Here is a 23,539-nt window from a genome sequence, read left to right as displayed (position 1 = left end):
TTTCTGGCGTAGACCTTACCTTCAGAAGAGAAATATATTGACGTCATCTCTGGGAAACAGGCTAAGTATTCGATGAGATAGGCTATCTGTTTGGAAGGTTTTCACCAAGGCACTATACTACACACTGATAGTGTACAGATACTCGGGCCCTTTGGAAATAAAATTAACTGTGTTTTCCAGAGCCTTGCCGAATACGCGATAAACCAGTTTTTTGCAGTACATTCAACGATATATACGTTTTTAGGACACCCTACACATCTCTTATCCATATGATTAAGGTGGCGCATTGGCCCATTATTTGCGGGACTCAAATCAACAGCAGTAACTTCGTATATGCTTCCCCTTCATATATATATAATATATATATATATATATAGCGAGCAGACATATAGAGAGACACAACACATTTAAAATGAATCGAAGGCGTGCCTGACTTAGGCCTCGTTCACAAGATGACTCGTACGTACCAGGCCAAACACCTATTAACGCTTTTCTGTTGATGAACGAACGAACGAACGAACGAATGACCCAGGGTGTCTATTTTAACTGCGGAAAGCAGAAGCATTACCAATGCGTAAGCTGTAAATCAACAACGGGTCAATTTTGGCTTTTTGTATTTAACAGCGGTCAACTTGACACAAGGAGATAGATATATGATGCTATTATACAGGGTGCCTCGTTTCGCTAGAGGATAACAACTGCTACAATCACAGCCTGGGCAAGCTTCAAAGTTCAAAATCATTATGGGGGTTGTGCTCTTCAGCATTCTATCTCTGTGAGGTAAACGCCTTTGTCAAAGCATAGCAATATAGTGAATTGTACATCTGGTGGTGCGTCACAAAAAATACATATCTGAATGTGTCTCTGCCACGTTTATTGAGGTGCTCTCAAGAACTTTGATTTTAGGAAGCAATTTTGTAAGCAATGTGTCAAGTGTTTTGTTTAAAATATGATGACTTCGAAAGTTGAAAGACAAATAAACAATTTTTTTTATAGTCTCGAAGCAAGGCTAGCTTCACAGTGTCTTGTTATGTGCAACAAAATAGGTTCTACGTACCTTATTGAGAGATAGAGCTACGTACTGTAACTATATTTAATAAAAGCAATACGTTTGCTCAGTGCGAAAAAAAAAAACGCTTAGGGATAGCCATAAAAACAGATATTCAAATTTGCGATTTCCGTGAATTTAATACGTGCTGGAGAGATGGTTTAGCTGTTTTACTGCGGTTAAGTGACCATACCTTGCCTTCGCTGTGTTATTCTATGCAGAAAGTTCACAATATACCACGTTTGCTCCATAATTTTTGCATCTGAACGTACGAATTTTCTCGTGGACTCTGGTGTGGCGTTGATAGAAATATGTGTTTGTTGACTTTTCTTGCCTCAATTAGAGCAAAAGTAAACTAATAAAAAAAAAGTAACGTTTGTTTTTTCAAAGGTTTCTTTCCATATGTACTGCCTGGTATATATATATATATATATGTATAGTCCTGTGTAGTCTATATATTATTTGAATGCACTCTTCCTTTCATACACCTGTTATAGTTCCGTTATGGGGTGAATTTTATTTCAGATCCAGTGTACCTTCCTAATGCATTTTCGACATTTAGTTTATTTGGTCCTTTGTCGAATTTAAAAATCAACCGGAGGAATCAAAGGTGTTTGTGCCTTGTGAGGGTTCAGACCTCATGTTCACGGAGGCTACTCGAGAATGGTCTGCTAAGTTGAAAAATAGCGCGTCGGACTTAGAGGGTACATCCCGTTCCGGTTGTCCATATTGACACAAACAGCTTCTCGGTTTTCTGGAAAGATAGACTGCGAGAACCAGGTTGTCTTAAGGCATCCTTCATTCATGGAATTATATCAAAAGTTGGGACCTCGGATAAATGCAGGGAATAAAGAGACACGTTTTCTCATTGCCTCCCAGCATTTTGACTAAAGAACACGCAAATATAAAGAAATACTTTGTTGTAGCATGGTTACAGATAACGAGTCGTTATTGTTACGTCAGAGGAAAGAGCGATTCCGGACAATGCGCCGAAGGCTAAAGTTAAGCCAGATTTTCACCCAGAATAGACCATTATCTGCCGTCCGTCTTGTACACTGCATGAAAAGAAGCAGACGGTCAACACAGCTCATATACGGCCTAGTTGCAGCGAATAAACGGTGCGAAAAGACACGAAAAACGGGGTAAGGTCGCTCATCTCTACGACAATACCAGATCACATGTGGTAAAGCTCGTCAAAGCCGTCCTGCAAATGCTTTGGTGAGGGAGTCGTTTATAATCATCGTATTCTCCACCCCATGCGCTAAAATGCGTTACTTACAAAGACTATATGCTGACACCACTGGCGACATCTGAGGCCGCACCGCTTTCTTTTCAACTGAATAAAATGAAATATCGCTAATAAAATACACTATACATATATATATATATATATACACATCTGAAAACTCTGCCTCTCCTGCAGTGAATTTCGTTACAAATTCGCGGGCTTGTTGACCCTGTACGAGCCAATCTACACTGGTTATTTGATGAATACGGGTGCTTGCGATTGAATTTTTTCGTCGCTTTCTCCTACACCATTCTGGCCCCGCTTCTGGCGACGAACAGTTTGACAAACGCGCGCGGCTCATAGCAGGGTGCTTTGACGAGTCGTCGCTTGGTCAAGACCTTGGGTTCATTCAAGGGAAGGCTTGTCGTAAAGGTAAATATTTTCTTCTGTCATCTCGAGAGATTAGAGATCTCCGCCCTCCGTCAACTTTTGCCTTGAGTCAGGTCGTGGCATCAGCATGCAACGAGGGTGTTGGCTGAAGACTGAAGCGAAGTCCTGCTCGTGCGTTGACGGCTTTACAAATACTACTAATGCGCTCACTTCATCACCATCAGGAACGCTCATGCGTATGATCGCTCACCTGTGTGCGCTGGCTGACACTACCTAGACCAGGGATTTCCGTCCTGTCTCGACAGTGTTTGGTTTATCTGCGGAAGCCTCCTGCATCCATCTTTTCCTGCTCTCAGTACAAAGCACCAGAGACGAGAGAAGCCGCTGACATTAGCAAAAGAGAAGGGCAGGAATGCTGATGGCCGCAGTGATCAATAAAAGGTAAGACCACAACGATGGGACTGAGCATCCAGCTCACATGACTGTAATCCTGACTTGGGCGGAGTCAGATAGCAATTTGCAATGACGCGAACAGTTACATAGATCGCTCTGAAGTCGTTCCCTATAAATAACTTATAGTGATAACGTATTGTTGTACGGTTTTTTTTTTCTGTGGTTTAAAGAACAGTATCTGTAGCGTTCTAGTGAAGTCGAGAAGGAACAAGTGGCTCTCCAGTCTAACGAGAAACTGGCAGCAATCAAAACTGAGCCCCGTAAAAAGCGCAATTTATTAAATTTATAGTAGGAACATTGATCCAATCTTTTAAAACGGGGCTATTTTCTCATGATGCAAAATTTTACGATACTTTTTTGTATTCGAGATGCTCTGAGACGAGACTGCTCATTTGCATGTCGTTACTCAAGCTTTTAGCAGACGACCTGTAGTGAGCTATGGAAAATTAGAAAATTCGAGCAATCTACCAGCATGAGTTCCGACCCCCCCCCCCCCCCGACACACACACTTTGACAGCAAAGACCCACCGTACAAGTCTTGCATTCTGTAGAGGTCTGCTACTAAAAACACCGTAAGCTGTTCGTTCGGTTCGAACTATTCTATATTTTGGGAAGTAAACTTCAAACTCACGAATGGGTTTCTTATCAAATGGGGTTCTTCAATGTTTGACAGTGTAGATTTAAAAGCTACGATGGAAGTTGAACCACTGGTGTTAACATTCAGGTTTAGAGTACGTAAATATGCTATAGCTGTTCGCCTCCATCTATTTGGTAAAATACAAGAAAATGGGTACACCGAAAACATACGCAGAGATATGTACCTTTGTTTGCTTCCACGTTAGAACAACGACCCATTTGAGCGCCGAATTGTGACTTGTAAGACATCTGCCGCAATTTCAAACAGCCACATCAGTAAATTGATACACTTAAACCGGTTAGGCATCAACCCAAAGCAGACGAAGGTTTACAGTATCTATCTGATGATTTAATGCAGGTTCCATCCACTACGGCTTCGAGTGCCACTGGGTCTAGTATGGCTGAAATTTACTGCTATGAAGAACATTAAGTAGCTAATTACACGACGATGCTATAGGTAGATAAATGCGGGAGCTACGCTTAGAGACACTCTGTCGACGATCACACTTGCCAAACTCGGCTTCCATAGATTACTATCTTTTTTCAATATTCATCTTTTTAAGGAGAAATTTCGGAAAACTACTAAGTGTAAGTTATCTTTATAGTCTCTCGTACTTCAGACTTGCACAGAAGAAAATAATAAACGAATTATCCTTACGATAAGTTCTTTAGGCAACGTTTGATACCGAACGACCAAATAAATAACCTATTTCTACACGGTGATACATTTAAATACCTTTCTAATACTACGACTAAATGTATTGTGAAAGCGTTAATTTGGCTTTTCCGAGTGGCGTATGAAGATGCTATGTAAGATGTACGTCCAATTTTGCAATAAATGAAGCAGTGAAGATATTCACGCAGAAAACTTTTATTGCAGGTTTACAAGTGGTGCTCAGCGGTATTATATGTAAAAATCCGATAATGCCAGATCTGACCGGATTAGGCTGCTAAATCTACGGGCCCTTGTTTCTAACAATGAGCAAGTGCGTAAGTCCACAGACCGGCATTTGCATTTTAACAAGGATGCTTAGCGTTGACATTTTAGGCTGATCGTTTTTTACACTTGGCCTGAATGCGTCAGGCCGAGTTTGTTCGCTCGCTGTTTTACTCAGTAAATGAAAATAATCCGCTGGAACTCTGTAAAGTTGGCACTGATAACAGCTTTCAAAAACAATTTTTTTTAAATCTCCAGTGGGTGCGGATTTTCGATTGCGTTAAAAAATAATGTTCAAGTTTTAACGACCACCGAGTATCTTAAGAATATATTAGCTCAAACTCATGAATCGGGTAGCTTAAGGATTATAATATTAATAAATCGATATAATATTCAGCTGTAAATATGTACGCAGTACTAAGCGGTACCGTGCTATAGTACACAGTTAATCAAGAGTACCAAATTTTTTCAAGATACCAAATGAAGGGCCCGCAATGTTCAAATGCCTGATTTCGACAATTATTTAATAAAACGCAAGTAAGCTAGCTTACTTTTCTATCGTTCTATAATTATACCATACCCTCTAGATAAATTCGACTATAGTTTCAATTTTTTAGGACTGTTTTTTAGATCATATTGCGTCTAATATCTTATGTTAATACGAGACACGTGTCACAGTTATACTAATTGTCTATTACGTAGAGACACAGAAATGTTACGTTGCTATTACGCAATCATTAATGTTAAAGAATCGTAGCATGAGAAAGAAGTAATTTTCAAGAAGAACTCTAGGACAACTGCCCATCGTACAAGATATGCTTATCAGTGGCATTTGGTGCGGGTCTACAGTCGTTTCAGGTCGAGGCCGAAAGCAGCAGTCAGCATTTTTTTTAATTAGGTCAAGTCACGCTATTTGCGAAGTGATCCGTGCCTGAAACGCCTACAAATTAACCCCTGTTTGTTTGATACCCCGAACTGTCACGATGGCAGGTCGCGTCATTCTGCACGCTGTCACATATCGTTAAGCTCTAGTTCAGCTAAGCATGCATGTATTATTAGGCTGAGCCATAAAGTATGCTGTAACACTCACCAGATCTTATTAATATGATCTTGGACATTGCTCTTTCCGATGCTCCTCCGAAAAATGCGAGAACAACAACCATTACGAAGATGACCTTCGTTTCCTTGCTTAGAGACAGATACGAAGACCCGTATAAGACATTTACGATGTCATAAATAACTTTTATTAGACCCTTGTAATAACGCTGATGTGATGAACTATTAATAACTGGATCATAACCCTCCGTTTTACCACTTCCCGAAAATGAAAAGGGGTCACTTTTGATCACCTGAACGACACATTTTGTTCTTCGGCTTCTATCGTTCATTATTTAGTAACATACGAACATCTTCAGGCTAGTTATAGTACTGGATACAATATATCGACTATATGTAAATAGCACTATTTACCTTGCTCGTTCATAGAACCCTGATATCCTATGACGTTACTACCATACGGTAGCTAAATTACTACCTATTCCAGCAGCGTTGCGCCTAACAAGACCCAGGACTGGCGCCTATCAATACGTACTTGCTTATTGTTTTACGTAAAGTCGCTTATCTATGTTGTTACAGAAACGCCATTAAGAACTGTCATATTTTATCTATCTTCAAGACCTGCTGTGCTTAATCATGAAATGCTTGCCTATGGCATTTGAGTAGACAGTGTGTTTATTAGATACTTGAAAGGTTTTCCGTTCTAAAACAAAGACAATTAAGCGAAATCCTAATAGTTTTTATGTACACAAATTGTCTGATATTTATGCATCGCTAGCAGAACTCGAGGCGCGGATGAACGAAATGAAGCATTTTCCAACGGAGACTTCTGCCTCAATTCCAATTAAGAAAGACATTAAGAGAAATATATTTTGAACGAACACCTATAGTTGATGCTCGGTTTAGCCGTTGACCAAATCTACTATCAACAAACCTATGTTCTTCTTTGCAAAAAAAAATTAGATCTGTCCTTACTCCTCCTTAGGATGATTTAGCGGGGTGCATTTGTCTTAGTTGTGTCTAAACCACTAGATCAGTACTTATCGATCCTTGTGTCACTTGTAGTTTTTCCCATAATTCTCGTGCGAGGAGAAAATTGCAATTACCCTAGTTTAGGATTTCCTTTGCTATCACGTTTTATTTTTCCTCCCACTTTTGCGAGCCAGGAAATGTAATTCTATCCTGCTCATTTACGGGTCTCTGTTTGTTTGGAGCTAAGTTTGCGATACGACAAGGGCCAAACTACAAAGCAGCGTTAAGGACAAGAGGTGGTCCGTTTCCCAGTCCACACAAAACGGCTGGTACTGCCGCGTCCACTGGTGTGCTCGAATAGCCCAAGATTTGTATGTAGTTGGCGCAAAAACAAGGACGTCTTAAAAATACTATTACTACGCAACTCACGATTCGTGACACCCGGTCCATGCATGCCGAGTTTAGAAAGAGACCGGTGCAAGAGCAGTCGACCGTCCTTTGAGTATTCTGAACGAGCTGCGTTAACGTGTGGTCAGTAGGCCGGTATTGCTGCGGGAAGCAAATCCATGTCCTTTCACATAGTCTCTGCCGTCCCTCTGCTGGTTTAAAGAGCGGCTGCGGTAGAAGTCGTGGGAAAATGAAACCGTTAAGACAGTTTGGCTTGAGTAAGCACCTCCGTTGCACGAATAGACGGGACTGAATGAAACTTCTGTTTTCCGTCCACTCCTTAAACAACAGGGAGGCAAAAATCAAGACCTGGTAGCCATTTTTGTGCATTACGGGCTATTATAGCGCGCTACGATAGATCTGCACGACAGATAGCTAAACTTGTGATAACAAAGTACAGATATAACATCATTTTCAATTAATAGCTATCGTCAACGAAGTTCGTCAAGATGAATGAAAGTATATACGTTGTTGGTAAGGTCTACGTGATGTACAAAGCAAACACTACTCACATAATAAATATGAAAAAATTGTTAATTCAGTCTTTGTCTATAAGTATACCCAACCGGTCCTATTGTCCAAACACCCACGCAAATAGGTGGGCGTGGCTCATCACGATAACCCTGCCGTTTACATGGTCGGTCCTTACGATGGTGCAGCAGTATTATATTTACGTACTAACTGGAGAAACAGGACATCTGAGCGTGACTTTTCCAGTACAAATTCTAGCAATAGAATGATGAATACAGATCTTGTTTGGCCCCTTCATTGCAGAGGTCTGCCAAAAAAGAAGCAACCGTGAAAGCAACTGGAAAAAAGAATTCATTGTCGCAACCACCAAGAAATTAAAGCCCAACACAACCTCCATTGTGATATCAGTATTCGACGATGTGTTTCCAGTGTTCAATGCTAGTGATGGGTATCGTATACAATTCAATCGTAATTACCAATACGACTTTGTTTATTAGTTAGACTATCAGTAATCACCAGAGGTGTCTAACAAGCACAGTACATTAATAATACCCTAATAAGGGTTACCCTGTTACCCGCATACCCGCGTAGGGACGCAAAACTGTCCATCCGTATTTTCTTATTACATAAAGCTAGAACTGCATCTAACAAAGCTTTAACTAGCCGTGTCGATTAATCTGAACACGAACCTGAAAGCGACGGATAGCGGGAAAGTGGCGGAGCCACTCTGAGATTTTTCGATATTAATAATAATAATAGAAAAACCTGGTAAAGTTAATCAGGGGTTTGCTATAGATAAAATGCCTCGATGTCGGATCAAATGGACAACAACAGAACTATATTTATTTCTAGGTAAAATATAATCACACGTTCGGAAATGGAATAACTCACTTAATAAGACAACACACGGGCTTCTGGTGCTCGAAATAAAATCAAGCAATTACGATTGTGAAGACAGGACAAACTGCTGGATCTTGCAAGATTCAGACAATAAAATTACATCCCTCTTTCACTGATAACGTATCTGATAGAAAAAAAAAAAAAAAAACATCTCATAATATGAGGTCAGCGCATCATTTGATGAAGTTTGATGAAGATATTTTGTATAATTTAAATTTTCTATACGCCATGCGGGGGCTATTCGTTCTGCTTCCGTCAGCCGCTTTAAAGTCAGTCTTAGGCCGACCACGGTTATAAATTGTCATATCAATGGAAGAAGAAAAACAGTGGATTATCTTCGGCTGTTTTCAGGCGTTCGAGGTACTTTCGGTCGTGCAGCAAACACTGCCTCCGGCTGAAGACTTTCCAATGCCTGAGGACTATTAAGAATCTCCGGAAGACACACGTGCTCAGGCCCAGTTTCGCTTGGAGAACCGCCTAGAGTTGGGCACGTTATGTTATCTGCTACAGTAGCAGTAGTTGGGATGCTTCTAGCGGCAGGCGCCACGTGCAGCACGTTGACCGTTGATGCCGATGGAGCAACGTTGAGGGGACTGCGATCACCAGTAGAGTGCGCCATCTGAAGCATTGCAAAAGTATAAAAATAGACATGTGCATTAGACCGTTTTGGGCCCCGAAGTAGCAACTTATTTTTCCGGTTAATACTAATAGCCTAATCCTAGGTTACTAGTAGTAACGCGGATACCAATGTACAAACTTTTGGAATTGGTATTAAATTATCAAATCCTTGAAAAATTTAATGAAGACAACGAAATGTCAGGCATTCTCAATATCGGCTACGTAGCTTTCCGTATTCCAGTTGAGGAAATCTTCACACATTTGAAGGACATTAAAATTACTTGTTCTTCGATCTATAGGTATCTAAAAAGGCCTCATAAAGGATTAGCTTTTCTCACGAATTTCAAGATTGCCGGAAACTCAGGAGGTGACGAAGATTCTCTGCCGGACAAACGTGATTTTCTTTCATCGCCTCCATCATGAGGCATCGGGTTAGCGGCTTGAGCTTGTCGCCGACCTCTACTTCGTGAGCCTGTACTGATTGAACGTCGCTGCCCATCGGGAATATGAGCTACGTTGAGTTTCGCGCCTGGTAAAGTATACAATTTCCACAGAAGGGTTTCTCCGCTGTGCGCATCTCCTCTTGATGACGGCTCGCCCTGATCGATTTCCGTCTCGACTTCGTCGTCCTGAAGTATCATATAGAAACAAACTAGAAGTCAGCTTTATTTCTTATAATTCATATGATCCTACACACAAAGTTGGCAAGGTGACCGTCTTACACTATACCTTAATAAATCAAGATTACCTGTACGGCTGTTTCATCTTCTTCCAACATATTCTTCTCATCTCCGCTGTCCTTTTCTTTCGTATCCTCCGCTGAGTCGGCGTTTTCCAGCTTTTCGAGGATGCACCCGATCTGATGGGAAATTTCATCAGATGATCCCTGTTGTATTTTTCGGAGCTTCTCGCTGAATATCCGCGCTTTTGCTTCTTGCAGAAGCGTTGAATTGCTGATGAGGCTGTAGAGAGCTCCGTTTAAGTACATAAGTATCTCTACAATAAATGACGAGACAGACATGAGATCGTTATTCTGTTGATGATTCAAACAATTTCGTTTTGGGCCGGAGTTACAGCCTCCTAGTTCTAACTTCAGCGTTGCCCCTAGCGCTGCGGAAATGAATTTCAACGTCTTATTACTAAGAAGTAAACTTGTTTTTACACTGATCAGTCGCCCAACTGTTGTTTTGGTCGTTTTTTTTCTAGAGAATTTTGTAGAGAGTCTGCAATATATAACGAGTGCATTTAAACAACAACATATTTCAACATGTCCTTTTTGCATGAGTTACGGACGAACCTGTAGTGATCACGTACAATATAGCCGTCGTTTATTGCTATTACGTTTTAAAATCACGATTGGAACCACAACAGTCATTTTCAAAATATTATTTCTTCAGTCTGAACAGGACTGAATGTGCCAAGCGACATTTGTAATTGTAAACTTGAAAAAATGTCCTTCAAATATGCTACGTACGGGAAATTTCAGCGAAATTAAATTTTGAGCTGATACTATGTTAAAACCCTCAAAAAACAAGCGATCAAAGGGTCCAGAAGTGTAAAACAGCACAGAAAATCTCAAAAAAACTAACCGTTGAAGCTTCCCTGAACGACTCAATCAATCGACAATTAGTATTCCGCCCTTCAAAATGGTTGGCCGTAAAATTCCATATAAGGTATCTAAGTGCATCAAAAATGGCTTTTCGAATCATTTTGATATATTTTTGGGCCCTTGCTATTGACAACCTTCCCGTTTTTTCCATGGAAATTTTCTTCAGATCCTACAGAAATAAGTGTGAAGACTGCCAACATCATGGGTGATTTCGGCCGTAACAGACAGTCACAATTTCGGTAAGGATTCGTGCCGTGTGGACATAAAAACAACCTGTCTTAGATAAAATTCTGAAAACGATACGCTATTTTTTGCCTCGATGAACTTACTGTTTTATTCCAAAGAAAACTGGTGTTCTACTGGTACCAAGAATAGCGAATAAATGCATGCCGCTACAACAAACAGTCCGCTGAGGTGTATATATATATATATATATATATATATATATATATATATAAGTAGATATTCATACCTGGTAAATTACGGTCGTATAAATCCATAATAACGTCGAGTGTGACGTCTGGCTGCTTGGCACATTCCTGACGTCCGTGTGGGCTAAGACAAAGATTCATGAAAAGGGCAGCGGCATACTCGAAGCCGTAGGGTCCTAAACCCTTGCCCCGCACCTCTGAGTTTACATCGCAACTTTGACCTTCAGGCAACGTTCGCAGCAGCCATCCCATTGTACCACTGTCAACCATGATTATTACCAGCGGTCGCCTGCAGAATGCCGAAACAGCAGTCCATAAATAAACACGCTTCGCTGGTGTTTCAACGCATAGCTTGAGAGACCGGACTATTGATAAAAACAAACCGAATCCAATGTTCTATTTGGTGTATTCCTCATGTCGCAGTACCTTTATAGTAACCGTATTGTATTCCTTTAAATAACGTTTGGGATATTATGGCGGCCTTAGCACTGTGTTTGTCGAAGTAATGACTCAAAATTGATTCCAGCGGAGTTTTAAGTAACGTTTCATATGCGACCTAAATAATTTGCCTAAAACTAATGACGTCATCACGCGATACATTTAATCACAGAATTAAATATGGGATGCCCATTAAAGCCGTTCTGTTTTGTCCTAGTTTGTAGACATAGAGCGTATTTTCTGGCTATTCAATAATGTATATTGTTTACTATAACAAAAAATGGGTTTTCAGTTAATGCGGATGTTGCTTATTTTATTTGGGAATTGTCACATTATTTTTTATAACTGTTACCTTTCTACTTGCACACCTCAGTCTTTTTTCACTGTGGGCCTACTTTTCCCCATTCCGCATGTACAGCAAAGAGTTTATCTCTGTCTAGAACAGCCAGCCAATATAAGGCCTCGACCTCTAAAGGTTCATCTTTGTCAAATATTTCGCAATATTGGGATCGTTCTAAGCTTGTTTTAAATCGGTTTTTATTTTGAGTATGTAGATCTCGTGCTTCAATTACTACTGCTGTAATGAAGTCTCTAACGACAGAACATTAGGGGCCAAAATGCCCTAATTCGTTGAACGTGCTTAATCCCGCCATAAAGGTCATAGTCGCTATTTCTGAAGATTTTACAGGGATTCCCCTCCACGCACTATTCTTATGCGTGGATTTATTGGAGACCTTAAAAGCAAACCATGATCCCTGGTTGGGTCGCTTTCGTTAAGGGGTCGGTGGTAGCTGTCTGGGCTGTCGAAAAAGAACTTATTTAATTAGGGCATCTAAACTGTCCCTTTTTCAGCAGCTGCTATAATTACCAGTTGTCAGGTTTCAGGTGTCCCAGTAAAGGTGTCTCAGGGCAAGGGATCGAAATTGAATAAAAAAACATTCGTCCCTTAATAAGATATTTATAATTGCTTTTTGAAATAATTGTTTGAAGGTCGAGTTCCCTGACGAACGTTAGCTTAACTAATTTTGAACTTATTTTGGGTCTAGACCCTCGGTTGGTTGAGAAACCGATATCCGCTGAAGCTAAGCACCGATACCAACGTGTGTACTATTGGGCGCCGTAACTACAACTGCCAGAAACGCTTAAGAATAAAAAAGAAAAAAAATTCTGACTTGTTTCGCTTATACGTCTAAAGGCTGCTTCGATATGGATCATAATCATGCTGACTAAGTTCCCAACCACTGACCTGAGACTAAGCTTCTGTAACGAAGCGATAATCATATCACGAGCTGTGTTGTCCAGTTGTTCGTGGACAAGAGCGTCTGCCATGACAACGACTAGCTGAGTGTTTCGTGCTAGGTAGGCGCGACCCTTTCTGAATGAGGCAAACGCATTTAGAAGTCGGCAGAGACCCTGCTGAAGCTTGCTCGAAGGTGATCGCAGCAGATGCAGTAATCTGTCCGTTCAAAGTACATTAGATACATTAAAATACATACTGATGTATGAAGCAACAAAAATTGACTGCATTTAGTGTACTTGCGATGTACAGATATATATATATATATATATATATATCGCAAGCATATATACTGTCCGCAGCTACGTCTCGCGCTTTTTCCATAGCAAAAAGCTGTGCCCGCTTGGAAGCACGCGTCGGTCAAATGTACAAATTGTTGTTGTTGTGGATGTCGCTGTTTCACTGAATTCTCCAAGGAAAATGCTATGCTCTTTTCTAGATGTTCTTCATGAACAGACATCTTAGACTCGGGCTAGGTACCTTTATATGCTGCCACGCGTACTTTACAGTACATACGTTCACCTTGTCCGTGGATGCCTGGTTTCATGGACATCTCAGACGGCCTATTGTCATTGTCATATATAGCTCTCGTGCAAATGCTGCCATGACTGAAAATTCTCAAACTCAGATTCGCCTCTGTACAGCATTGCGTGAGTATAATTTTTTTTTATTAAAGAAAATAATAAAAATTAGATACGAACGTAAAGTGCTTAAACTACGAAGTGTTTTTATCCCGTCCTCTATATAAAAGTAATATGTGGCTCGATGGAAGCCATCAACTTCAAAGTGAAGGAAGCGGAGAGCTTCCAATATACGTATATATTTGAATTGAAGGGTATTGCTTGTGTTCATCGACATACGCTTGTAGATTTGTAGTTAGACTTGAAAAAAGATTGATAGTTTAAAAAGAGACCGTCAGCCCTCGACAACGTACAGCTTGTTAATGCAGGCTAGCATCCTATCGATTAATTTTTTTGTGGGTCGAACTTATAACTTATATAAGTACCGAACTCTCTCTCTCTCTGTCTGTCAGCGTCAAACCGTATCTGATTTAAGTCGATCGTGTCGATTTTTTTCGTTTTTTTTCAATTTGAGATCAATAGTTTTATTAAAATAGTTTGATATAGAGCCAGTTATGAGTGTGTCGAGGTAAATATATAGCAAATGTGTAACGCTAATGTTATGCGTAATAGCGTGGTGGCATAACGTGTGTAAAACCGTAAGGACAAGTGGTGATCTAGGTTTGAGTCAAAGTGTCGATAGAAAGTGCTGGCAGCCAGTCGTCTGATGGACATAGAAAAAAATCGGATCGATCGATCGGCAGAGTTGATTTGTTAGCACCCTCGTCAACCGCGATTTCAAAACTATGTAACTTTGTCTAATAAACAAACTTATTTCTATACTGTTCACGTTATTGAACCCCAGTTCTAGTCACTTATGAACTGATACTTCTATACAGACCTCGTTGCATACTCCGACTGGCGTTTGAAACACCCGAGCAGGTCGTGCGAAATGAACGCCATCAGGGTTGAATGACGCCTTTCCGGGCTTCTACATTTTGTCAGTTGCTGTCAAAATAACAATGATAACAACAATTATAAGAGCAACGAAGCAATAATATTATGGATAAGTGGTAATTCATTCAAAGGACTGCGACGTACTGTCCGCATCTATATTGGCCAAGGTTTCAGCGGGTAGTTCCTAACTTTTGCAATACATAAAATCCACTCGACTCGCTATATAGCTGGATCGCTGGGGACTCAACGTCTGCTGACCAAGCGCTGAATATGAGCCTAAATATGCACGCACGGCTTGCAAGTGATAAAAATGAAACGGGCGTGCCAACGATATCACCATGCCGATGGTGCCATCTTTCGTATTGAAATGTCAACGATATAGAATGAACTCTGACGGGCCACATATACGAGTTGGATGTCCAGAGAGTCAAGCTATAATAGGTCACAAATATATTCTACACTTTTTGAGTGTTCCTCATTACCAAGCTGTAGGGCCTGTCGCAAATACTGGGACTTGACAGAATTAGGGCTTTTTGTTTACGTGCCGTCAAAGCGCATAACTCTAGGCCACTTTTTGACTTTAACGGTTGTTTACTCTAATACTGGTTAGTAAAGGGGGGCTGTTAATTCAAATATTACGGCACGATTCAGGGCCATATTTGGAACATAAGCAAATTGCCTTACCGCTGGCCTATGGCCTAACAATAGGCTTTATAAGCAGGCAAAGACCTGCTACGCTTTGTAGAAACAAGAATGACACGGAGTCACGACCTTAGTGGCATTTTTCTTCTACTATACATTGTAAAAAGTCTTCAAAATCGATGTAGATCTCATTGGCAGTGCTAAGAAAAGAGAAAATATAATATTAAATAGAAGAATTATCTAAAAAAGTGTCCGGTTCAGCAGGGCATCATGGGTCGAGTATTCGTAATGATATCATTATAAGGTTTGTTGTAAGTGGTGACTAGTGAGGATTTTGCACCCAACTACTGGATATCTACTATAAGATTTGGTAAAGCTGTAAGTAATAAATGAAAATGTATTTTATTATTTTATATTTTGAAAGTGTTACTATCTAATTGGCGTCTAAAATTGTTTTCATTGCATTTAAAGTTGCACAGTCAAATCCAAGCGGAGATACCCACGCTAAGTTTACTCACCCATCTTAAAGCTTGGATGAGACGGCATTTCGTATCCATATCTCCTCGAAGTAATTCATTCTTTATAAGCTGATAGTTTAGCTCGTAGGCAACCAGTCGCAGGGGTGGTTTATCTTCGGTTTCCGTTATATCTATCGCCTGCGAAATTTTGGATTTTTTTTTAAGGAACTGATTGTTTACCTTGATCGATACATGCATAACAATTAGAAAGCGTATAGAATTCTCAATCGGTTTATTCTATGATGCGAGACCCTATACACGCGAGTCGTTCTTTGTCAGCATAAGATACGGTTTTGCGTGTTGTTGTAAAACTCGGACGTTAGAAATTGTAACGTAGACATGACTTCACTTTATGCCCTCTTTCCAGCCGTAGGTTTATTTCGTTGTTTCTTTCAGAGACAGCTCAGCACAAATTAAATTCAAGCAGAGGTAAGGACAAGCTTCTTGCGACTCATGCAGAGAAATAATTAATTCGTCTGTTCCTCACACATCTCATATGGTAACCAGGGTTGCCTGTTACAGTCAGTTAGTGCCAAAGACTCGCTTCGGGAGACCACAGCTTTTTTACTACTAAGTGAGCATGAAAGCACCCTTAACAATCATTCGAAGGTAAAATGTGTGTTCTGAATTACGTTTTTCCCAATAGACATACGTTGGTCATTTACGTTCACCACCGAATTAGGTGAGACACCGAAAAAAAACACAGTCTAATAGCCATTCCTCTAACAACAATAGACTTTCGAAAACTTTACAATAAACAAACTGGTTATTTCCATATCGTTCCAACGTCTGCTACATCCTGTACCATGGAACAGACACTAGAGACATCGTGTACACACGGCTGGTAGCACACATAACACATTTGATCGGTCTTCTATAGACAGGAATAGCTTAAGCTGAAGTCATAATGCCTCGTAAATACTAGTATTGCTTCAGAAAAAAATAATAAACATTCACAAAGATCGCTGCTGAAGCCGTGTTAGTTGCTCGTCCGATACAGCTGATCAGGTGCACTCTGCCTCCGTCACAGCATTCGTTCAGCGAATCTTTCACGAGCGTTTCCATTACGCGGCCTCGAAGAACGCGTTCAAATTGATAACAGAATTGTGCCAGGTGGAGACTATCTTCACATGTAAGCTAACGGTCCAAGAGCATTCGAAAGCGGAACTGTACTGGCTCTTAAAGAGAGGGCACTACCCAATGTGGCGGACTTGAGCTATATCAAAAGTACATCAGGAGGAGGCTATGTTACCTTTTAACTAGCAGGCGTAGCCATGGACGTACCTCGGAGCCGGCGACCAGTTGGCCGTCAAGGGGAAAAAACGCGGTCTCCTCTAACTCCGACCCGGGAACGATTTTATCAAGAGAAGTGGCTACTAAAGATTTTCTTGATCGAGGCATTTTTTTCTCTTTACAATCAAGAACGCCGTTCTTGAGGAATCTTATTTACACAACAAACATAACACGTATTTGATCGCAATCAAAGGAGCCGCGCATCCGACCACGAGCATAGGAAAAAGTATCAGGCGGTAGATTCCATCGTGTAAACGCTAAAGGAGCCTCAAGAACTAACCGTCAAGAGACCAAAAACATTACATGTCGGTAATTTTTCTTATTTTTAACGTGGATCTTAACAGGACTCCTGTGCTGGTATGTTGCCGGTTGCCAGCATAATACAATGCTATGAAGTGATTTGAGAAAGTTTTTCATACGCTTCCGCAAACTAGTAATGGTTTCGGATAGTAGAAGCGCATGGATATAAGACATTTTGAAATTTATAGCCATTAATCGCTGCCATTTATTGTTACTGCCAAATAGAATACCTATTCGATAAGGGCCAAAATGTTGGAATCGCATGATTATAAATCCGACGCCTTATTTATCCCGCCGTTCAAATCCGCCGCTGGATCAAAAGATGCCGTTCGAAGAATGAAGTCGTTAATTCAATTCGTACTTCAGTTTTTAAATGAGAGCGGCTAATAATGACGATTTCCGTTAAATTCATGCAGACTTCTATCTGCCGTGGTTCAAAAATCACAAAGAGTTGCAGTGGACCAGATGGTAGGGGAAAAGTTCATCGTAAGCCACGACTTTGATCCTGTTCCGTATAGCACAGACCGCTGCCCTCAGCCCTAAATCCTACAAACATTTTTTCTAAAAGGGCTAAATGTATGTTGGCTGAATTAAGTTGAAATAATAAATATTCCCACGTGCTCCCAGAGTCCCAAAGGGTCCTTAGTGTCCGTGAACGTTCACAAACGATGGTTAGAGTTGCTCTGCTTTGAAGTGTAGTGTCGATACTCCTCCGAAGCCGGCTCACGTAAGTAATAGCATGACACTCAAAATGGGTACGCAACAGAATAGTCTCAGACAAGTATTTGCCTGACCTTTTTTTGGGACCTGTAACTAGATCTGTTAAGTGCAAAGAGAGAAAGGCCTGTGGTCTTGAGGTTATGCAGATCGTATCAAACCGTTACAAATGTATTAGGTTACGCACCTTTATTTCATCGGGAAAATCGAGACCGAATTTGTTGCCAACCCCAGTCCTGTTGCTGATTTGAGTGAGAAGTGTGGGCACCTCCCTCCCGCAGTAATCGAGGATATTAGCCATGTCCACCTGGGTAAACAACAAAGTTATTGCGGCTCTGGACAGCTCGATTTCGTATAGTGCTTCAAAGAGCACACCCAACGCTCACCTTTTCCTTGTCTCTGTTTAGCTTTATGGAGGTAATTTTTGGAGCTGTGCCTGTGTAGCCTCAGTCGATGCTGTCGCTTAATTACGTATCGTACTTCTCGCTGGACATTAGCCACATTTATGTCAGGCTTGGTTTTATGATCTGTTATTATAATTATTAATCAAAAGTTCTTAAGACACCAACCGTGCGTCCTTGAATGGCGCTTTCGAGCGCGCTAATCAATTCGCCAGTGACGCTCATAAGACGCTGATGTTCCTCTTCGAGCCGGAGAAGCTGTCGGGTCGTCAGAGAGTTTTGTGCCAGCGCCTCGGCGAGTCGACGCTCCAAAATTGACATCTCCGCGCGAATATCTGTTCATGCGCATATACAGTACATTGACAGCTATACATCTCTAAACCACAGGATCTTTAGGACAAAAGAGCCACTAGACGACATTGATTGCTAACACCGAATTAAGGAATAGTAGAAACGGCAGTAAGGTTTCCTTTACTATTATGATCATTTGCTTATTGTCATAGGCCTGACTGTTACACGTGACTGGTCCCATAACTTGATAGTTACCGTTCAATTCGATGTCCGCACAGTGCTGAAAGGTAATAATAAGGTTACTTTTCGAAGTACTTCTACATAAATACAAAGCGAGGAGTAGATGAATCATGGTGTTAGCTTCTAGACCGATCAAAGCTGCTAGTTTAGCACAGTAACATCCTGTGGTCCTGATCTACTAGTTTTGATCTAGTTAACCGATTATGTCATATGGTCACCAGTTCTTGGTAGAACATGTTACAAACGACAAATGTGCCAAGTAAGGAAACTGCATCAAGTCAGTAACTCACGTAGAGGTACGATAGTCTTGAGGGCTTCGTTTTAGCCGTATTCAACTCGACCAGATGAAACGCATCATCGATGAAGCTTTCCAATCGTTTTCGTAGTGTCTCTAGCCATTCCTCGTTGAAGATCCTTCCGAACGTCTGGTGTTCGCGCAGTTTACTGACGTAAGGCAGTGCGTAATAGTGCAAATGCGGCGAGGATTCGCTCATGGCACTGCCTCTGGACTCGAGAAAGGTACGGAAACGTAGCATGGCTTCCTCGCACCTCAGTTTATCCTTGAGTACGCGGTGTTCCGACAACCAGCAATGATATTTGGCCAATGGAAATGAATCCCGAAATTGAAAAGCTGATAATTTCACGCGATGCGTCATTTATTCCTCATGATTCTGCTCGTAAAGCTTAGCTTGATTTCTTTTCTAATTTTTTAACATCGATGTCTACTTGTATTGCATTTTTCATAGTAAATTAACGAGCGTTATGTTCAGATTAAGGACTATTTCTTTATGACATGCATAAAAAAGACAATAAACAACTGTACGGCCAGGTGCCAAAGATGCTACCTTGTAGAAAGCGTAAACTCTAGCAAACTCCGAAACTGGAAAAACGCATTAGTACTATCAAGGACAAATTGAGATGGGGCCGCTTCTGTGATCCGATTATATAATACTTTCAACGTTTGCCATCCTGCTTCATTCTACGGGGGGTCACCGTGGAAGATTTAAAACGAAAATCAATGTTCTATATGATTAATTTATTCGTCTAAACTGAAATTTCACAGAAGCCACTTGCCAAATACAAATGCAACTCGTTGTTTTTTCGAAAAGCGTTATATTAATCATGTCTAACAATTGCGACAGGTAGTCAGGTAATATTTCATCACTCACAAAACTCCCTACAGGTACGTAATTAATATGGACGGCTTCCATCTACGATAAGAGCGTATTTAATAATACCTCTGCATGCCCTCTGACGTTTAGTGTTCTCGGTACTTGTCTATATTTCGAGTAGAACCTCACTTGGCACTTTTTATTTTCAGATTCAGATAGGTACAAGACATTTGATGGCATGAAAAAAATTACGTAGGTGTTTTCGAAATTTTTTTGTACGACTTTTACGGCACCTCGCATAATCTTGCTATTAATGCGTTTGCATAAGAGAGTTAGAAATCACTCACAGTTGAATCACAACGCTGGGGATGTACTGCGAAGTGAACCCTGAGCTCTAGTTCGAGATCGGTGGCTTCGGCGAGGAGATCCTTTGATGAGCTAAGGATAGCAGGGTTTAGATGGCTACTCCACGTCAGGAAGAACCGACTTTCGTCCCCAGCTGCGAAGTGCAGTAAAAGATCATCCTGAAGGACCGCAAAACGTTGACTTGGTCAAAATACAACTGCTTATATAAGTAGGTCAATATAATTTTCAGACTTTCATCACCAAGATAGATCTATTTACGTTAGCTGCAATCTGGCTATAAGAGGAGCAGGCTTTACCGGATTAGGAAAAAAAATCTGTTTTTATTATCTAACAAAATGTCGTCGAGACACGCACAGTTGTTAAGCCAGGAGCGACGAGTTTCAAGTCGACTGTAACGGCTGCCATTACAATGAACAGTGCCTTTCCTTTAACCAATTAAATAGAATAATACTTGTTGATTAGTAACAGATTAAAGCTCATACGATGAAGAAAATAGGGAACCAGCTCCGTGTACCTTTTTTTGTATGTACCATATACATATATGAGTGTGCGTGAACATTTACGTGCTGTAGCGTAGAACCAGCTAAAAATCGCATATCGCTAAGTGTATTCGACGTAATGGTTGCTAATACGTTGATAGGCAAGTTTCTATACACCTAACATCTGAAAGACTTTACTGCTGTAGCCCTGCGTGTGGCTCGAGTCGTACAAGCCGCCTCTGCTGAAAACATGGCTTAGGCAATTAAAAAAAAAGTACATATCAATACGGTTCCTGAATGAGTGTCCTGTTGGCATGTTTTTTTGGATGATGGTGAGTTATCGATCCAGTTTGTCGTACGTTTTCTTACATTATAGGACTATCAGCTCTAACTGTGCACATTTTTAATTTGGCTGTTTACGGCATAAATGTCATACCTGAAGACCAACCTTGCACGAAGCTACTCTTGGAGCAACTAGACCTAAGCCGTCCATCTTAACTCTGTTCCCGGACTCAACCGTTCGCCCTAAAGTCGGCTAGTTCGCCTTTTCGTTGGAAAACTATTGTTCATTGAGAACTTGAAGTTCCTGGCCAAAATGAACGCCTCACGACTTGGGAAAGCCATTTGGCGGGAGTGAACGTAAGGCTTTACTAGTCTTTCAAGCTATGTCAAGCTAGACATGGATGACACTGAACCGCTGAATCGCCATGCCACCACGAGCGAGGTTCGTAACTTCTATTATTAGTTAAGTGCCACTGGGAATTTCCATGAGCCAAATGGCTAAGGTGAGAGAAACACTGTGACGGACGCAGTGTTTCGCTGATCCCGGGAAACCTAGCGTCTTAATCATTCCGGAAGTGATATTTCTGATATAAAAATATATAGAAGATAATTATCATGTAAAAATCCTTGTGATCTACTAGGCGAAAGTAGAAATCGTTGGCTTTCCAGTTGACTCGATCAGGGGGTTCTACCGTATTTTAAAAGAGATGCCGCTGTACTATTGGATCAATCGAATGCAAACGGAAGTCCTGGTGGGTGTACAGTACAGTCTAGTCAAGTGCGCCGGGTTCGGTCAGTGGACAGTCGGGCGACATTACCTCTGTAAGGCATCGTGAACATAAATTGATATACTTAATAATGATTTACATTGCCATGTTATTTTGTCAAAAGAGATGTCGCGTGCAGGTTAGCGTTTTCCGAGACACCTTAATTTTTACCTCCTTGTATTCGAATGCTCAACTTTGAAGTTGGAAACTTTTAGTTTAGTCGTTTAGAATCGTGAAAGTTGACAGGAAGATTTCGACTCATTTGCTGTATCCTTTTCCTTCTCCATTGTAAATGTACTTGCATCCCTCTTTACATAGTAATTGTTAACGTTGGATTTAAATAACATATTTTCGTAGCGAGCAGTACGAATTTTTTAAGGCTCGTACCCATATAACCATTTTGTTATTTTTAACAATCATAATAATAACAAAAACAAAAAAAAAAAAATATATATATATATATATATATATATATATATATGTATATATTCTGTCTTTTAACGTAACGTGAGTGATCTTAACTTCCTAGATTCGTACTGATCCCTTCAAGGTATCTTATTTTTAGACAGATTCTAAAACAGCATCCGATGTACAGCCCAAATCGCTTAATTTACCAGTGAAGAACGTAGGGACTGCACATACGCACAGTATCATCACATCTGCCTTCAGAATTTTAGATTCAAGATGCTTGAAAGGTGCTTCTAATCCGACAAAGGTGGGTCGTCCGGCGAGGAAACCCAAGCAAAAATGTTACAACCTAAAATGAAAGTTACGAAATACGTTGCATCTGGCGTTGGAGGACAATCATGTCCCTTTCGTGTTACTGCTCAGATAGACTTCACTTAATAGTAAAATGTAGATCGCCGTAAAAGTGGCATTTTATTTACCCCCGTATTATATCAAATCGTTCTCAATCAATATTCACTCCGGTTGGCTGGTATCATCGTCTAGTTTTTTTAGTTTAAATATCACTTACTGTTCGTTGCTATGACCATGTCATCTATACGACTAAAGTTTTATGTTTCACTCGAAACGCTTCTATTTGAAGCATATCTTGTTCTAATATGGGCCGGCCATTTACCGTCTAAATGTTGACGAATTTTTATAATTCGTATGTAATTGGTAACGAGTAAGGTGCGGAAAAATTGAGCATTCAATAGGTAATTAGCATCTCTCGCATTTAGATGTACAGCGAAGACGTAACTGTAATAAAAGAATTCAATTCATCATTTTCGACTCGCAGTTTAGCCTTTTGCTGTTCACTAGGAAGGACGTCGGAGCTGTGCTCGGCCCCCCCACCTAAGGGGTAGTGCTTTGTCAATTTGCGTTTTCAATATGTTTAGAACTGCTCTGCGTTACAAATATATGCATATGCGCCCTATACCCCGTCCAGACGTATTGTATAAGGACAAAAGAATTATAACATTTACCGCTTGATTGTCAAGGAAGACGCTCTCAAAACCTACCTGGAGATAGCTCTTCTTGGGACTCTTCAGTAAAAAAAAATTGATCTTAATATATAGTGGAACAAGTTCACTGTTATAAGTTATCGATGGTTCGGCCCAACACAAGCATCAGATATGAAAGTTTACCTAACACATAATATCTCTTCCATTGATTTTCGAAATCAGTTCCTACTCGTTATTATTAATACTTTGTCATTTCTCCAGCTTACTCTTGCAT

General features: G+C 40.6%; 1 protein-coding gene across 1 annotated transcript in view; it reads right to left on the bottom strand.

Annotated features, from left to right (window-relative positions):
* Positions 1–8,401: 8,401 nt before the first annotated feature.
* The window catches only part of LOC111260999 (lisH domain-containing protein ARMC9), a 23,795-nt gene continuing 8,657 nt past the window's right edge, over positions 8,402–23,539 (bottom strand). Inside the window, exons 2-13 of the mRNA XM_022834154.2 lie at positions 20,310–20,486; positions 19,141–19,410; positions 18,866–18,890; positions 18,488–18,654; positions 18,106–18,225; positions 15,609–15,746; positions 14,393–14,499; positions 12,881–13,090; positions 11,238–11,485; positions 9,905–10,152; positions 9,495–9,785; positions 8,402–9,157 (exon numbers count right to left, since the gene is read on the bottom strand). Coding sequence (XP_022689889.2) covers positions 8,870–9,157; positions 9,495–9,785; positions 9,905–10,152; positions 11,238–11,485; positions 12,881–13,090; positions 14,393–14,499; positions 15,609–15,746; positions 18,106–18,225; positions 18,488–18,654; positions 18,866–18,890; positions 19,141–19,386 — 2,088 coding nt within the window. The 5' untranslated portion in view covers positions 19,387–19,410; positions 20,310–20,486 and the 3' untranslated portion in view covers positions 8,402–8,869. The remainder of the gene's footprint in view (positions 9,158–9,494; positions 9,786–9,904; positions 10,153–11,237; positions 11,486–12,880; positions 13,091–14,392; positions 14,500–15,608; positions 15,747–18,105; positions 18,226–18,487; positions 18,655–18,865; positions 18,891–19,140; positions 19,411–20,309; positions 20,487–23,539) is intronic.

This window comes from Varroa jacobsoni, unplaced genomic scaffold, assembly GCF_002532875.2.
Source record: "Varroa jacobsoni isolate VJ856 unplaced genomic scaffold, vjacob_1.0 scaffold_57, whole genome shotgun sequence".
In the NCBI taxonomy this organism is placed as follows: domain Eukaryota; kingdom Metazoa; phylum Arthropoda; class Arachnida; order Mesostigmata; family Varroidae; genus Varroa; species Varroa jacobsoni.
Note: the sequence above shows the minus strand (reverse complement) of the source record. Positions and strands in the feature narration are given on the sequence as shown.